General features: G+C 47.3%; 1 protein-coding gene across 6 annotated transcripts in view; it reads right to left on the bottom strand.

Moving 5' to 3' along the window:
• LOC117230403 (protein FAM102B) overlaps window positions 1–17,667 on the bottom strand; it is a 51,424-nt gene that overhangs the window by 7,957 nt on the left and 25,800 nt on the right. The window contains exon 1 of one of the 6 annotated variants that reach the window (XM_033487850.1): window positions 3,846–3,877. The exons of the other annotated variants lie outside the window; for them this stretch is intronic. Within the exon in view, the coding sequence (XP_033343741.1) occupies window positions 3,846–3,862 (17 nt within the window). The 5' untranslated portion in view covers window positions 3,863–3,877. Of the gene's footprint in view, window positions 1–3,845; window positions 3,878–17,667 lie in introns of those variants that run through there. 6 annotated transcript variants of the gene reach the window in all.

The raw sequence follows: 17,667 nt of genomic DNA, 5'->3' as shown, positions 1-17,667 counted from the left end.
AGTCGCAATGTAAGTACGCGTAGAGCCAAAGCTAGAAAGCGGCTCGTACGTGTTTGGCGAGTAGCGTGTGATAAACCAGCCCTCCTATTCTATTTTCATTCGAGGACAGAGAATTCTGTCTCTCGATGGCCTTCGGTCGAGTCGTTGCAATCGAACTAGATAGATAAAGATATACCGTGCGCGCGTTGTTACGTTTCACGATCAATTGCATTACCTATGCAAAATACGCAGAAAGAAGAAGAAAGTTGCTCGGCCTGCTACGAAATGCAAATTCTCGGATAACAACGATTTTACGACACGCTGTTCCAATGGCAAGTAAATGCAACGGGGTTTTCGTGGGTTTTCCCATTTGCCTGGCGCTCCTTTCGAGCACACTCCGGCTCGTAAACGCCATCCACGCCACACGCACCCTCCTCGCTCGTCCTGACCCACCCCGTGGGTCGTATCGACCTTGCACGGGGAGCGGAAAAACTTCCGAGGAACAAAACGCCGTCGAGGAGAACGCAATGACAAAGGCGATCTCCAAGACGCGCGGTCGTCATCCTGTTGAACGATGGAAATACCGAATCGTACTTGAAGTTTTCGCAGAATCGACCAACGGATGACCGACATCGTCGCCTGTAAACGCATCGTTCGACCGTGTGTACGTTTGTCGCGCGGATTTGACTCGTTAACGAGATCGCACGGCTTAACGGGTTTGCCTTAGTCCACTGTTATCCGGATGCGCGTATCGGTCGCTGGAAAAGTCACCCTGTTATTGCTGTCTGCGATAGGATTGCCGTTTCAGTGGAATCGGCAGTTTTAGTTATTCGCCAACAGATTTTATCAAAAATGTCTGGCAATTAATCACGATGAATACTTTACTCTTTCGCGACATGTAGCAGCTACTGCAGGCTCAAAGAATAAATAGTACTTGGCAAAGGAAGCGGAAGATCGATGATCGAGTAAAAATGTCTTAGCTTCGTCACGCTTAATTTCTTTTTTAAACGAACTTCCGTTGACCGGAAGGAAGGCGCGTAGACGAGACGAGCCGAGCGCGTCACGCGCAATTTTCGAAAGTTTCGATGAAACGCGCATCCTGTCGCGATTAAATGTCGGATAGTGGGTTATAGGGACAGGACGCGAGCGACGACGCGGCCTGCTGATAACCGATAACGAATGAAGCGCGTGGTCGTTTTCTTTGTTATTCTCGCGACGGTCTGATCGCGCAACGTGTCCGACTCGTCGACTCGGCGCACGACCAAAATTTTCAAACTCGATCGACGAAATACGAGAGACCGCAGCTAATTATCGACGCGACGTTTTCAAAATAATCGAACCGCGATCGCCCGCTAGCGTACAATTTCACGGTCACAGTGTGCAAGGTTAATTACGTTTAACGATCGTACGGAGCGTAAGAATCGCAGATAAGCCGACGAGTAGTAGTCGTCGGAGAAGCTGGGCCAGCGAATCGCCGAGGAAATTCGAGTCCTCGGTCGTCCCGTGTTTTCACTAAGGTGAAGGCGATTTGGTCGCACTCCACCACGCGAAACGCGGAATTTACCTTCCGCCCCCGCGCAACGTCGCTTTCGTCTTTAGCTCGATCAAAGGAGCCACTATTTCCGGAACGTATCCCGACCGGTGGAAAAAAAAAGGATTTCCCACGAACTACGAACGTGACGAGGCATCCAGTCGAGGAATTACGGTCACGTAGGCTACCGGCAAAAGCATTCACGAGCCCCTGAATATCGATATAACAAGACCGACCTCCTCTCACCTTTCTCGACGACGAGAACGAGAAAGAAGAAGCTTCGTAACCCTGGCCGAGCCACGCTCCGTATCGCGATACCAGCCGACCCTAATTCCGTCATGCTTTTCATCTGCCTCTGGTGCACACAGTCTGCCGTAAACTTTCGCGATACCGCAGTCGTCGAGTTAAACGCGGATCGTATCTCGCGACGAGCGTAATTTCACGCGCGAAAATCGACGTCATCTAGGAATAAATTTCGCGTAAATTTAGCATTTATCCGCTGGATCTGCAACTGCGCTCTGTAATCCGACGAACAACGAGTAGTCGTTGCGATTACGCGCTGTTTGTTCGGCCCTAAAACCTATCTTTTCCTCTTCCCGGAGATGGAACGAACGCGAAGCAGAATCGACTATTTTTCTTCTCGGATTCTGGCGAAAGGTCCCTTAGCGATGCCTTTGATGAAAGAACGTGTTTCGTCGCGGTTTCTTCCGGCTACAGCTACGTCCTAACAGAAGCTCGAGTAGCTATCCGACATAACGTACAGAATAATAACGTAGGCTTTTCGTTTTTCACGATAAATTCAAGAATCTGAGGTGTAATATTATTGTTGTCCGTGATACTTGTAGATGATGCTGGCTGTAGATGTAGCTACCGGGGTACTGCTATTTTTCTTCTAATTTAGATGCGTGGAAGAAAAATTGGACTATGAGCGGCCGGGATTCGAACCCGAAGAACGTTCGCGATCTAAGGCGCTAACCACTGCGCTACCGTCGTCCGGTGGAAGTTAGCGCCGAGTGGCGGTATTTCTCGTCGAGTGCCGCCACAGATCGAAGGATAACCAGAAAGATCGGATAAACCGACGAACGTTCTTTCTCGCTATCGAGTCGATTATCCGGGCAACGAATTCCGTTATCCGAACGTAACGCGAGGATATCGTGGCAGCTTGCGAAAGCACGGCAGAAGCGTTCAACGAAACCACGGTCGACGCTTTGGCAGCGGGACGGCCGCCGAGCTGCGGGATTCGCACGGGTCCGGAGACAAACCGTTGTCCGTCGGGTGGGAAGCGCGAGCCAATTACCGTGGAAACCGGGTCGACCTATCCTCTGACGCGTCCAAAAATTTAGATAGCCACAGCCCTGGGAACCGACGAATTTTCAGTGTCAACGCGAACACGAAATTCGCCACCGTTGATCGACGTTCCATCGACGAGAATCGACAAACGTGGACCGAACAGCGTCGTAAAGTTTTCCCTCTGGTTAGAGTTCGGTTAACGAGAAAGCTGTAACTTTTGCCGTTCCCGCTTCTCGGATGGATGTCGAATTTCCAATCGAACGTTCGCTCGACACCTTGTCGTTGGTCTTTGGTTATTTAATTAAGGGCGCGTTGCTTGGCAACGGTTTCGCAAACAGAAAGTAAGCGGCACACGGCTACAAAACTTATCGATTCCTTGATAAAAGACACGTGTATCCAGGGAATCGACGCAATCCGGAAACACGATTTAACATGGTTGCTCGCGTGCCGGACGATAGTCCATCCAACGTACGTCGCGCTCGTAAAACGATATTGCACAGCAGCTTGGGGAGCAAGAAGCCTTGTAATCGATTCTCCGATTACAGGGACGAAACTTTGTACGCGAAAAAAAGAAACCGTAAACGGCGTGAAGCGATTTCCCAAGGGAATCCGTATTTTCCTTTTGCTACGCATTTCGTCCGACTCGAGCGATCCGGTTGCTCGATTTAACGTTCGTTTGGTAAAATTCAAGCACCTGCCGATCGTGGTCGTTCAGGAGTTGGCGTCTACGGCGAACTTTCCATCGTATACCCACAATTTTCAGTTCGACGGACGAAGATAAGAGCTACGGAATGAATTTAATCCGTGGACCGAGTAGATCGAAGGCGAAGGCGACGATTAAATTCAACCACCGTGCGCGCTCGGTAATTTGATCGTTGATCCTGCTCTTCCTGCGACGATTCTACCACGGTTGATATCAGCGTGGGATGTCAACAGGTCTTCGTGGCCGTGCTCCGCGACGAATCTCCGCGCTCCTTTACCCTCTTCGCCGCTTTCCACTTTGCTTTTGTCTCTCTACGTACGATACGGATAAAGAATAACGTACCGTCTTGAATATTTCATGAATTCGTTCCGTGGTTTCGTCTCCTACGCCGAGTGCAAATTGCACCCAACGATATCGAACCTGTAACTATGCGACTATCTATTATTCGCTCGAACGTACTCGGTCGTCCTGCAGTTTGCGTTTGATCCGATCCAATAAGAGAAACCGTGCCATCTCTTCGATCTGGAAGAACGATATACGCGACAAAGCGGCTCTGTCCGTGTCCCATCTTCTACCAGCAAGCGGAATTCATTTTTCGAATAATTGTTTCGATCTGGCGATACGGAACGCGTTAGATCGATAGCAGGCGACGGAGAAGCGAGAGGCGGGGAGACGGAAGAAGAGGAGACGGGAAGAAAGCAAGTGACTGGAGCACGGGAAAAAATCAACGGCGAAAGATAGCCAGCGCTGCAACGACGATGGCTCCGCGGACAATTGGACCGAGTCGTTGCTCCAAATATGTCAGCGGTCGACGCTCGTGGCGCGCCGCGACGCCGAAAAAAAGCGACGTTGCTTGTCCAACCGGCGGAGTCATCGGTGCTTCGAAAGAAAAACAAACGAGCGAAACCTTCCTCTTCCACGCTTTTTAAACTTCTGATCTTTCGATCAGATTTGGAAAATCGAAATAAACGATAAAACTGGAATTGCAGAATCCGATTCAAGAATCTTTGCAAACACGAAAACGTTCAAATTCGACTCGGAGATTCGATTACACGTCGAATTCGTCGAATACGTTAGGAGCGAAAATTTCAAGTACACGGCGAAATAAAAATGAATCGGAAGAGCTTTTCCCCGGTAATGGTAAAATCTTCGAACAGCCCGAACAGAAAAAAGCCATCGGCCGTGTTCCCCTGATTTTGCGCTTTTCCGGTCGATCCGAGTATTTCGTGAAATCAATTCGCGTACACCAGACAATGCGTACGACGTCCTTGTCGGGATTAAGCACTGTCCATAGAGACCTATTAAGCTGATTATGGTGACCGCTTTGTAGTAAGTAACCTTTAAGCGGTCAGATTCGTAAGCGGGAACATGGAGCGTACCGGTGGACCCCTTAAAGTTAACGACCGAATCGACGACCAACACCAACGGAACCTTCGATTAATTTCTTAAACACGAAGCGATAAAGACCGCCGTTGCCACGGCTACAATTACGAGTTTAATAGGTCGAGCCTCGACTGCAAACCATCCGTACGTTTCGATCTAGCTTTACGACGACGATGCACGACGAAACGAGGCCGTTTCTCCACTCAGACGCGTTTCAAAGAACGAAATGCAATTTTCCCTCGGTCGAGATACGAAATCCCAGCGCGCGTGGATTGGAAAAATCGCAGCAACGAAATTTCTTCTCGCGTATGCGTGGAACGCATCGTGATTTCGCGAAACTGATCGCCGAACGATCGATACGAGGATCACGGGTATAACTTTCACCGACGTCACCGGGTATAATTCACGGATCACGAACGAGCTCGACCGTTGCATTAGCCGTGGGCAAGGCTGCTCCAAGGCTGTCCGGATTGTGTGTCATTCGCAGTTTCGCAATCGAGTTCGGATGAAAATGCAAGCCCATGTTCTCGCGTGTACTTAGCTATTCGCGAGCGAACGGTCGGCTCTCGTAGCACTTTCACGCACAGGTGATCGCTCGGTCGTGTCTCGTAATCGTCGATACGGTTGCCAAGGTAGTCGCAAACGGTCGAATAGCGTAACGCGGTTCGATTCGATTTTATTCGCGGCTATCGATGCCTCCTTCGAGCCACTCTGTGACTTTGCGTAGGATGGTGGACGCTTGGGCTTTTTTTCCACGATAAAAGCTGTCCGAGTAACTTCGATAAATACGAATGACGAACGGTATATGCGTGAGATAACGTTCGCACAATGTGAAATTTACTCGCACGTGGTGAGAATATGCGCGTAAGAAGAACGAGATAGTCTTTCGCGAGTTATCAGAGACTCGATGAGGATAAAAATTAAAAAATAGATAACATTCCTGCAGTAGCGTTCTAAATAACTCGATACTCGATACATCGAACGTGCTTCGCCATCTTCCACGTACGATGTGCATACAGATGCGTATACGTAGATGCGCATACATGGCACAGAGAAAACGCGATCGGATGACTTCATAAACGAGACTGACTCGAAAAGAATATCCTGTGATTAAGATTCTCCGCGGAGGCGGTTTTTTTCGATGGATGCCAGTCAATCGACTGTTTATTCAGGCCGAAGGCGGATCACGGTTATTTTCGTTTTGATCGATGCATTCGCGTTTAACCGTCCGGCGTAATCGGCGAAACAACGAATCGATTGATATTGCGACGGAGGGACAACGAAATCTCGCGATTATTTCTGATTCACCTTGCACGCGAGCCTTCGCCGTCACGCGTCACGCGCTACACAATCGCGCGATATTTCACGGGCGGACACAATTTCCCCATTGAATCGAGAACCGCGCCTTCTCCTCAAATATTCCGTCTTATCGACCCCTCGATCCGTTCTAATAAATTAACGTCTAACGTCTAACCAACGATAAATCTCCATCTGCCGCGACCAATGTCAAACGGTCTAAGCTAAAAATAATTCCTTCCGCGACATTTGTTTGAAATTGTTCGATCGAGCGAATTTCAAAGCTACCCTGATAAACGTTTCACGATTTTTTCCAGAAAGTCCAGAACGGTAAAACGAAGAAAGAAATGGGCGTGGGCATAACGACTCCGTCTCTTTGCAGCGGGAGGTCAACGTATTCGATAAACGTTTTCTTTTTTCGACTATTCCGAGTTTCTGTTAGCGACGTTCTTACGATCTTTCGCGTGGATCGATCCGGTTAACGAGGAACCGCGTTGAATCCTTGCGAGAATCCTCGTACTCGATCCGCGATCCATCGGATATGGTTAACACGCGCGGATTACGTAACCTGGAAGCAGTAAATTCCGAGCAGCGTTTGCTCGTTGAACGCCACGGCCCGTTAACTAACGACACGGACAGTTTGTCACCGTGTCTGACGAATGCACGCGCAAACCCGCTGCCAACCTTATCGTGGTCGTACAGGAGGACTATCGCGAAGAATCCCGAGCAAAGTCGGGCTAAAGAACATTTGGCGAGGGCTGATGGTGAAATTTTCCAGGACCCACGAGGATTAATTCCACTGGAGTAAAGTTCGAGCGACGCTCGCAACCGATAACTCGCTAACGTACGATAATTACCGCTTACCCGGACTTGCGCTCGTTTCGCAGCTTTTTCTCCGAGGTAGCTTCATCGTCCCGCTCGACTTTAGTTTTTAGTCATAGAGACGCAATCGGTGCGGTCATTTGCGAACGAACTTATTTGAAACCTCGTTCCGGCCAGTCTCTAAATTCAATTGCAATTTACGCTCGCAACTGCGACTGCGATGGTTCTTCGGATAAACGTTCCGCAGAATATATATAAAAGTACCGCAACGACGACTCGATTCCAAACGTCGATCGACGAACGTGCCATGACGAGGACCGTTTCTCTAACTGGAGAATGCAAGTAACTGTAAACGAACGGCTGCCAGCTATCGGAATTTTGGTTCTGGCAGATTCGCAATTTCGTTACGTTCGAGTCGAAAAGACGCTTCGTTACCGCTGAGGAAATTAATAAATCTCCGTTACGATCACGTCCAAGGCCTGGCACGGATGTTTTCAAAGAGCCAAGCGGAAAGCAGCGTCGTTCCAGCACGTGAAATTTCGAATTAAAGCATGTTCGCTCTTAGAGACAAAAGGACGCGCTGTCTCCTTGTTTTTCACCGTCCTCGCGTTTAATCCGTTCCGATCAGCACCAAAGCAGTGGTGAACTAAGCGGATTCGATTAATCTCCGGAACGAGACGCTTATCCACGCATTCGCGTCGTTATAACGTCTTCCTCGTAAAGGAACCTTTGAATTGTAAATTGCTCGTGTCGACTACAAAACACGGGAAATAATAAAACGAAATCGATAACATCGCAAGATCACCGTACGCACACGATAAGGTCGCTAGACCAAAGTTCAAACGATAAAAACCAACGACCGGATGTTAATTTTTCGTTTGCCGATAGATGAAAAAATATCCATCGCCGACCTATCGTTGAGGGTGACTAACAGCCACGACGATTCGTCCCCCATCTTTGGAATTAGGAACGAAACTGCCGAAGAACGACGAATTTCTAAACGATCAAAGTTTCTTCGCCCCATGGCCAACATCCGAAAACTGGAAACGAAGGCCCGCGATTTTCTCGATCTGAATCGCAAGCGTACGATGTTTCGACGCTCGATGAAATTCGGAATCGGTCGAGGCGACCAAAAGTTGATCGCGAACCCAGCAACGCGTCTGTTATCGCGTGATTTCGCGCAATCGATGCTCGACGGGGAAGGAAGAAAACGCGCGACGAAGCTGCCGGATTTTCTGGCCAGAAGGATACGCGCGCGTCGTACAATTTCGAATGGAGTTGGAAACACCGAGAAAGCAAATGGCACGGGCGAGGCGTAAGTGGCGCACGATTCCGGGCTGACCAGTTCCCTTAGCCAGAAGAACGCGATCTCGTTTGATATCCTGGGACGAGCTTAAGCTTGCTGTTGGTAATGGGATCGCGCGTTGATAACGATTCACTGTTTGCAATCGGTTTCACACGCTGCAAAAGGAACTGAACGAACAAGAATAGAAATACCGTGGCGGCGAGAAGATGTAACCATCTAAAAGCGCAGCTAAAGAGAAACTCGAACAAGTTGTTAGATACAGTAGCGGCAACTTCGCATCTCCGACATCATCGTACTTAGGAATTATCTTAATGGAGTTATATTATCGGACTGCGAATCTTTCTGCGAATTTATATCTTTGTGGACACAGCCGAGAAACGGAAATAAATAGAGATTCGTGTTATCTACTAGGAACGAAACCGAGTATTCTATGGATATTTTGTGCACTTTTACCTGTGGCAGCACGGGACACGGAACTTTCCAACGGCTCTGGATACAAGCGCGACGCCGTCAAAACGCAACACCGACGTGCCCAATGCACCATCGATATGTTCACGCTCTTTCCGCCGAATTCTCGAAAGAGCATACGCGTGCCAGCCGCGGCGGCACATCTAACGAATGCACGCTAATGGGGGATATCGATGGGCAACGAAGGGAAGAATCCGTTCGATCCGGAACAAAAGGGCAGTCAGTCTGTCTTACGCCGTGAAATAAATAACTCCTCAGTACCATTGCACAGCAACGCGTCGATAGAACTCTTGGTGTCTATTGTTGCTTGTTAATCGTATCTGTTAATCGTTATTTGTTGACTCTGACTGTTAATTCGTTCTTAATAAGCAATTGTTCGTTAAAACATCTGAGTATTCCTTACGCACCTATCACGACACGCCTACACAATTATATGCACAAATGTTGATTTTACAAAGTTCGACAATTAACCGTGGTGATTAGACACTCTTAGATGTTAAAGACAATGTTCTTAGGTTCGATAACGAGAACCCACTGTCAACGGGGAGAACTCTTTGTCCGGTAAAATATATTTTGAAACGCAAAGACAAGACGATGCGTGTAAACTGTCCAAGGTGATCACAAGAATAAAAGACCGATACGATCACATTTGTCAATTGCATATTGACCGGGGATATCGACAAAATCGCAGGCGCCGTTACTACGCAGACCCGCGTAGACCCGACGTTGCTCTTGCCCGGGACTTGTTTCTTAATACAACGTGTGTCCCTCGATATTGGTACTTTTTCTGTTAGGTAAAAACGTTCATCCCGTGACCGTGGCTACGTTCGGCGACCAGTTGTGTCACCTCCAGTCCAAGCCCACTATTCTATTATTTAAGTACAGCTATAACAAATAGTTTAGACCAAAGTATTGAGAATCTTCCCAAAATTTAAAAAAAAAAGGCCTGATGTCCCTTCATCACCGACATTATACGTTCTGTGCAAATTTCGTACAAACGCGGAAGAACCCGTAGTTATACAGAAATCTAGCGGAATATCTGCGAGACAGAAAGATAAGTCTCTCCCGGACGATTCTCGATCGCTTTATCCACCGCTCTGTCGAAGAATCGATAATCGACGCGCGTTCGTTTACGTTATAACGTCATTGGAAGACGATTCTATGCTTCCTCGATTGCTACTCTAGGTAAAAATGAAGGAAAACTTTAACTTTGAAGTAAACGTAAGCCAGTGGAAACGTAACAGCTAAGAGTAGGACTCGGTGAATACGCGAGCAGCTGGTATCGAATGGTAGATGGTCGGACAGAAAGCGAGAAGAGGCGAAACGCGTCGCATGCTTCTTTCGTCTATATCGGCGAGAAGGGCCGTAACAAAGGAAAGTCGGTGACTGCCGGGGATCGAGAATCACGATTGAGATCGACACGAGCCGGAAGAATTCGAGTCGGCTCGTCAAGACGGACGATTATCGAGTTGACTTCAATCGAAACGCAGGCGTCTAAATTGTCGAAGGGAAACGTCGTCGTGGGAGACCGTTATACGTTAGATCGGAGGCGGGTCCGTGTAGGAAAAGGTACGCGGCTTTCGAGCACCGTTTCCGCTGCTAGGAACACGTGTACGCACTAATAATAAGACGCGCTAACTATAAGCTGACAATTAACCGAGACCTTCCGTCCGAGATCGCGGTCACAAGCAGGATCTCGAGGTTTCAAGAACCGTTTGCTTTCCAGTATCGACTTTCAACGCGGAGAATTCATTGAAATTGATGCAGCAGTTGGTAACAGGTTGAATAACCACACCAGTTTGCTAAGAGGACAGCTTCTCTTTAAATAGAAAGAGCGCGAACTTCGTGGTTATCGGTGTTACTTGGAATACGACGATGTAGGACATCGATAGACGATAAATAAAAAAGTGCAAACGACGAGAGATATGGACATTTTTGGAAGCAACGCGCGTAGGTGCTAGAAGAATCGATCGATCGATCGATCGTTGTATGTTAATTCGTCGAAAACAATTGTCTTTTTGATACGTTTACTTGGGTATAAAAATCGCTTTCAAGTACATATTTTGTAACGTATATTATTAACGTTATACGTTACGAATCTCTCGTTTAACAGCGTGCTTCTATCGTCGCAGGGTAGAATCGACAAGATGCGGACAATTAAATGCACCAGACTCGCATATTTCGAGACAGAATACCTACGTCTCGATACTGGAATACGATCGTAATGGCGTAAAGTCAACGCGATATCGCGTATGCATAAACGGTAAGCTTGAAAAGGTTAAACGGTATAAATTAACAGCGTTCCTTCTTCGACGCTGTACCATGCACGCATTAGTCGTTACGACGTTCGAACTGTTTTCTATCGGTAAATTTTCCGATCCGCGTTCGAACCTCGCCAAACTCGATCAAGATCGTCCTGCTTGGTTGGCTGTATAAGATTTAATTGCGCGATAGTTTACGAGGTTCGAAATAAAGACGATAACAGCGTGGTAAGTACAATGTGTTTTCTTATCGCGTTATCGGCGGTTATCGCGAACAACCACCAGCCACGCTAATTATCAGTAACAACGGTCACATGCCGCATTGTTCGACACATAGGCGGCCGATGTGCTCGCTGGCAAACGAACGATAATTACCATCGGTTAAGGTACACCCGCTGCCGCGCGACGTCTGCGCGTTATTAACGTAACGCAACAATTGAATGTGTGAGACATTGTTGTTGCCCAGGTTCGCACGATCAATACGAATCGACGACTCTTTCTCACGACACTTACCGTTCGCGACAACAGCGATGGACAAATCTTCGCGTGTTCTCTGTCTTTGCGACACGCGTAACGGATTAAATTTATCGATAAAGGCGATGAAAAGATAAAGCGGCAACAGCCAGGCCAAAAATTCTACGTCTGTCTCGTTCGTTCTCGTCGAATCTATTCTTCTTCGTCGTTAAGGGGCTTAAAAACATTCCTGGAACGCAATCTGTCTCGCTGGAATTACGATAACGATTCGTTGGAATCGAAGCGCGCGCTGTCGTAATTGCAAGTACTCGAACAACTCTTTAATTTCGTGGCTTCTACCGGTCTTTTAGTGGCAGATTGCGATTGCCCGTTGGTCGGGTAAATACGTATGGATTTGCGGTTAGCTTCGAGCGCGTACGCTTTCCATCGTCTTCGATGCCACAGCTTATCCCCGAGACTATCCTCGGAACTCCAACTTTGAACTTACCGCTACGTTGACGCGAGGAACTACGTTATCCTGCCCTTCGACTCGTTTAAAATAAAAGTTTGCCTAGAAATCGGTCGATTAAACCACTTCTGAAGCAGAAAGTCGAAGACATCCCTTCCGGTTCGGAGCAATTGCAAGGCACGCGCGATTCCAAGCGCATCGTTTCGCCACGGCCAATGCTTCCGGGCGAAATTCTAACTATTCGTTCGAACCGCTTACGTAACGTCGCTTATGAATACGTAACAATGCAAAGTGAAGGTACTCGGGAAGAGCAGAGTCGAGACAGATGGAAAGCCCGCTGTTGCGAATTCCTCGATCGATGCTAATCGGGATATACCTTTACAGCGAGTTTCCTTTGCGTATCTACCGTTGCTTTCTCGCCACGGAGCACGTCGGAAACGATACTTTTCGTATACGAGATACGCAGCGAATAGCACGGAGCGCGAGACATTTTGCGGTGAAACAGAGGCGAGAATTGACGACGCGCGTATAAATTATCGTAGAGAGCGGCCCGCAACGCGAAAGCGATAGAAACGAACGGGTGGCTTTGGGACGAATGCCAAAACGGTCGGTGACATTCTAATCAAGGCTAAAAAGATCGGCTGTTCGCACCTTTGGCCCGGTTTCGTCAACCGAAAATTCCCCGATCTGTTTTAGATTCAACGCGAGTGTTTGGCCGAGCCGCTATCGCGAGTACGACGCAGCGCGTTCTTTCGCGCGAATCTCAAGGAAACCTGCGACTAGCACGCGAATACGCGACACGAAAACGTTTCGCGCGTGTTGTCGTGAAACCGTTGCGTGTGCAATTAACCGATCTAACCCCTTGACTTGCTTCTTTTCTACCTCTAATTATCGTTCTCGTTGTTAAAATAGGAAGACCGTTATTTTCTCTTTCCTGGCTTAAATCGATATTCGACGTCCTTCTCTCTCTTCTCGTTGCACGTGTACCGCTGTATTTTCTGCTTCCTCTTGTCTCGATTGTCCGCAATTCTTTGCGAGTTCGGTCAGTCGCGTTTCGCAAACAAAAGAACGATAAAAATACGGCTTAGCGAATAATCCGGCTTTGCGTAGTTTCCGATCGAGTTGTACATTCGTTGAACGAAAATTTGTCCGTTTGCCGAGAAATGCAGGTTGCTGCCGTTCCGTTCCCTGTAGCCGGCGCGTATCCACGCGAACGCTATCAAAATGGAAATTTCGTGGAACGTCGAAGAGATTGGCAGAGCCGTACGACGAACGTACGCATCGGACGCATGCCTCGATTTTACACGACGATAACACAACAGACGTAAAAACAGGTTAACCTTTAAACGTCTAGACTGGATATATTGAATTTTCAGAAGCATCTGGTTCGCGAGTCAGATCGATAATTTGCCGTCGCGAAACTGTTTGTCTGTTTTCGTTGATTCCCAGACGCTACACCATTTGCCAGACCGTTCAAATAATTCACGCGGTTATCGGCAAGTACCTTCGCACGTGCTTTATAATCGATCGCAACTTCTTAATAAATAAAGCAAACAACCGTCGAGACTCGCAGCCGAGATACGATTTTCTCTCCACGAAAACGATTTCCGACAACGTGGCAATTCCTGGGCTACCTTTTTTAAACATTCACATCCTCGAGAAAAGTAGCGGCGGATTTTAAGTTGCCAGAAGGCTACGTATCTCGAGTCGGAGCCTTTGGACGCTCGTTCTTAGTACGAATTTCTCGACGAGCGTATCGACCGCAGGCTGGCTATAAAAATATCAGCGCTTGTCTTCTGAAAAATCTGAACCTCGTTATTCGCCGAAGGTTTTAACGTTTAGGTATTTTTAACGAAAGTTCTAAATTTTCCTACTTTCTTGCCGATACGTTTTTCTCGAATACGTGTGATACGAACTGCGAACGTTTCCGTAGACACGATGTTCTACACCGATGTCGCGCGATCGTGAAAACGACAGCGATGCCAATGACAGAAACGTTTGCGAGAATCGTTGAATTATCGGTGGCTCGTGGAACGCGATACGAAAGAGCGGAGTCTGAGAGGAAAAGTTGCCACGCGAATTCATTTACGATAACGTTCACCCACGTGACCGTGACACGAACGTCGAACCGAATCAATAACTTTCTCCTAATGGAACCTCGTGGAAATTACAATCCTCTGTTCTATCGTGATATGATTGTTATTGATGTATATACCGGTGCAGGATAGATAGCAGTATCGTTCGCGTTTGAAAAAGAAATTCGATATATCAGGCTGGCACCTCGACCGCGTCAAAGAACTTTCAGACGCGTGTTCTACCGTTAAATATCTCGTATCCGATATACCTAAGGTGTATTACACGGAACGCTATACAGCGCATTCTCTCTTTCTCTCCTATTTTCTATTTCTTCGATAAAATACAAAAGTATGGAAAAATGGAACGCGCCTGCGGCCCACGAAGGAGAGTTTAACCGAGTCGAAGAACTCGTAAAATATTGGTTGTAGATTTTAGACGACTCGGATGGAAATATAAGAAGAGATACAGCCTGGCAATTTCTGTGAGATATCAATCTGGCAGATTTTAAAGTACGATGGTAATAGCCGCAGCACGTGGGAGGTAATCGCCTCTATCGAACTAGAAAGCCTTTGTTTCCGCGCGTAAAACCGCGAAATACCGTTGCATTGTTCGCGAAACGCGCACGAATAGTTCGTTTCGGAAGAAAACAGAGAAATAAAACGTGAGAATCGAGTTACTACTCGAGCGATATTCGGAATTCTTCGAGAATAATGGGGCACGCGTCGCGTGGCGTGGCGCAGGCAAATAGAAGTTTACTCGTCGATCGCTCGATTCCGCAACCTTGCGAACACGAAGACTATCGGCGATCGGGAGCAACGAGAAATAGAAAAGGAAAGATATCCACCGGTTCGGACGAGTATGTGTGTAATTGCCGCACGAAAAATAGACGATCTTCGAGCAGTCTATGATTTAATCGTTACGTAATCGACTCTTTACCGCGTAATATCGCTTGGCGTGCGAATCGTTGCATTCTTCGGAACGAACCTTCGATTCCACTCTGTTCCGAACGCGGATGACAACGTTACACGCCTCAACCCTGTCGGGACCAACTTCCTTTTCAACGACGAACGCGATATTTTAACACGTGTTGTTGAATGCCACGCCAGTTTTACAAGGTTTGGCCAAGGTTGACGGTGAATTTGTTATTACGCGATGAAATATTATCCGCAAGAGATAAGTTACAACGTATAATCATCGTTAATGAATTTATCTCATCGTGGTCACCGGTGACCCCCATGGCATTCAACGTGTTAATATCGCAGGCTGTACAATATACTCGAGTTGAAAAATTTGAATTGGAAATTGTTTGTTTATAACGACATCCTACGTGCCGATAAAGCGCGTACTCTTTGAAGCAGATAGTCTGTAAAATTTTCCTTCGGTTTCGTCTCGTTACCAGACTAACCGATCGCCGCAAGAAGCATCAGAAAATATCCTTACGCGCCGTTTTAGTATGTTGTCGATAAAATCTATTATTATCGAACTGCGAGGCAAAATTGTTGCGAGAGTTGCGTAACGAAAAATTACGTGCGTTTCAATAATTCTGCAATTTCACGTAATTGCCGATACGATAAATGTCACGGCGGGGCACGTGCTATTTAATACGTGGCACGTAACGTGTGCATCCTTGCTACTTAAGGTCAATGTCGCACCATAAAACGATACCAAACGTTCAATTTTTAAACGAACGCACGGTACGTCTCGTTTATTCGCGGCAGAGGCAATCGATCGTGTTTAAAAAACGAGAAACGTATCAAAGTTTATTCCACGTTGCGCCGCTACCATACGATTACGAGCCTATAATTAGCGTTACGCTGGCACGCACGGTAACTTTGTACGATCCAGGACAACCTCGCTCAACCACCAGCGAAAAACGAGTTCCAAGCTTCTTTAACGAAGCGTTCGTCTCGCTTCTACGCCGGAGGTGTTTTCCAAATCGGCTTCCGCGAATCCTCGGCGAAAGCTGATTTTTCCATAAATTCTTCGTCGATGCCAGAAACGGGTTCCTTGCGATTCTTGGAATTGCACGTGCGACAGGTGTTTTACATGGCAAAGATGCTGCAACTATAGGTATACGGTGTTGAATGAAGAAAGACGCGAGACTCGTATATACTTTGCGACGTTACACAAATCCTGACGAGTTATGAAAACGTTATGCGGTCCTTTCACACTGTGCAGACCGCGGAATGTCATTCGGAGCTTCTCCTCGACTCGACTCGACTCGACACGACTCGACTCGACACGACTGGAAGAAAAATTTCGCCTAGCCCGACATTAACGACTTTCAAGCGGATTTAATAAGCGGTTTCTCGTCGACGACGGTCGGAAACGTTTGCGGCGAGAAGCGAGGACACCAGAAGAATTCGCCCGACGACAGTATAGATTGCCTTAAGTGCTTTCAAGTGTCGGTAAAACGCGAGCGGTGGCAACGCTTAAAGTAGAACCCCGTGGCGTTCGTAGAGAGCGTGGCCCAATTTCGACGCAGATTCCAGTCAACTACCCGCGCCGGCCACGATACGCATAATTAGCGAGACGAGTCGGCCAAAGCAATAGAGCGAAACCTATTCGTAGCAGGTAAAATGTCCTCTAACGATCGAACTTGATTATCTCGTTACACACGACTGAGACACTTCGTTCAACGTCGTACGGCGAATCGTACGATTTCGTCGCAGCGAGTTGATTAAAACCATCCGTGAAGCTCATCAACATACGACCGACCTACTTTCCACCCATTAATTAGCCATTCGATCCCAATGTTTTTCGACTAGAGCGCGGCTCCTAATGGAACATCGATCGTACAAATTAATCGAAGGACATCGTCGTTTGCTCGTGAGCGTTTGCAATTTAAGCAAGATCGGAATACCAAAGAGACTGAAAATGCGACGAACAACGTTCCGTAAGAAAAGTACGGTTTCTTGGGCCGCGTCAGGGTTACGTACAGACTCGGACGATATATAAAAGCACTGTTGTTCGTAGAAAATTCCAACACGATTGTGTCAAGTCCGCAAACAAACAGCGCATCGGCGGCCTCCGCTAGAAGAGCACGGCCTACGTAAGATCTCACAATGTCGCCACCTATTAACGGTAGTCGTCATCGTTTATGCAGCAAAGACACGTGCAAAGGAGACTCCTTAATCGCGATTCAAAGCCAGTTGACGCTGGCTATGAAAATATTTCCTCGCGAGATTCGATTGCCTCTCCTTAACATCTTACGACAGCCGGTTTAGAACGACGTCGAAGCAACGAAAATTACGACGACGAAGCTAATTAAATTATGAAATCAAAGGGACGATGATTTTCAGGCTGTTGTTGCTGTTGATGAATCTTTACGGTTAAATATACAGAATGGTTGGTAACTGGCGGTACAAGCGGAAAGGGGGTGATTCTACGCGAAAAAAGAAGTCGAAAATACGAAATAAAAATTTTTTTTTCTTTTTTTAATTTTTCCATCGAGACAACGATCTACGGTGAGATCCGTTACAACGAGACGCGATAAAGTGCACGCGTACCGAGCGAAAATTCAAGGTCGATTTTCTCGAAAACAAAGCCTCGAACGAAAAATTTGTATTCTATATTTTCGACTTCTTTTTTCGCGTAGAATCATCCCCGTTCCGCTTGTACCACCAGTTA

This window comes from Bombus vosnesenskii, unplaced genomic scaffold (assembly GCF_011952255.1).
Source record: "Bombus vosnesenskii isolate JDL3184/JDL3185 unplaced genomic scaffold, Bvos_JDL3184-5_v1.1 scf7180000013262, whole genome shotgun sequence".
Lineage (NCBI taxonomy): Eukaryota > Metazoa > Arthropoda > Insecta > Hymenoptera > Apidae > Bombus > Bombus vosnesenskii.
This window is presented reverse-complemented; position numbering and strand designations above follow the sequence as displayed.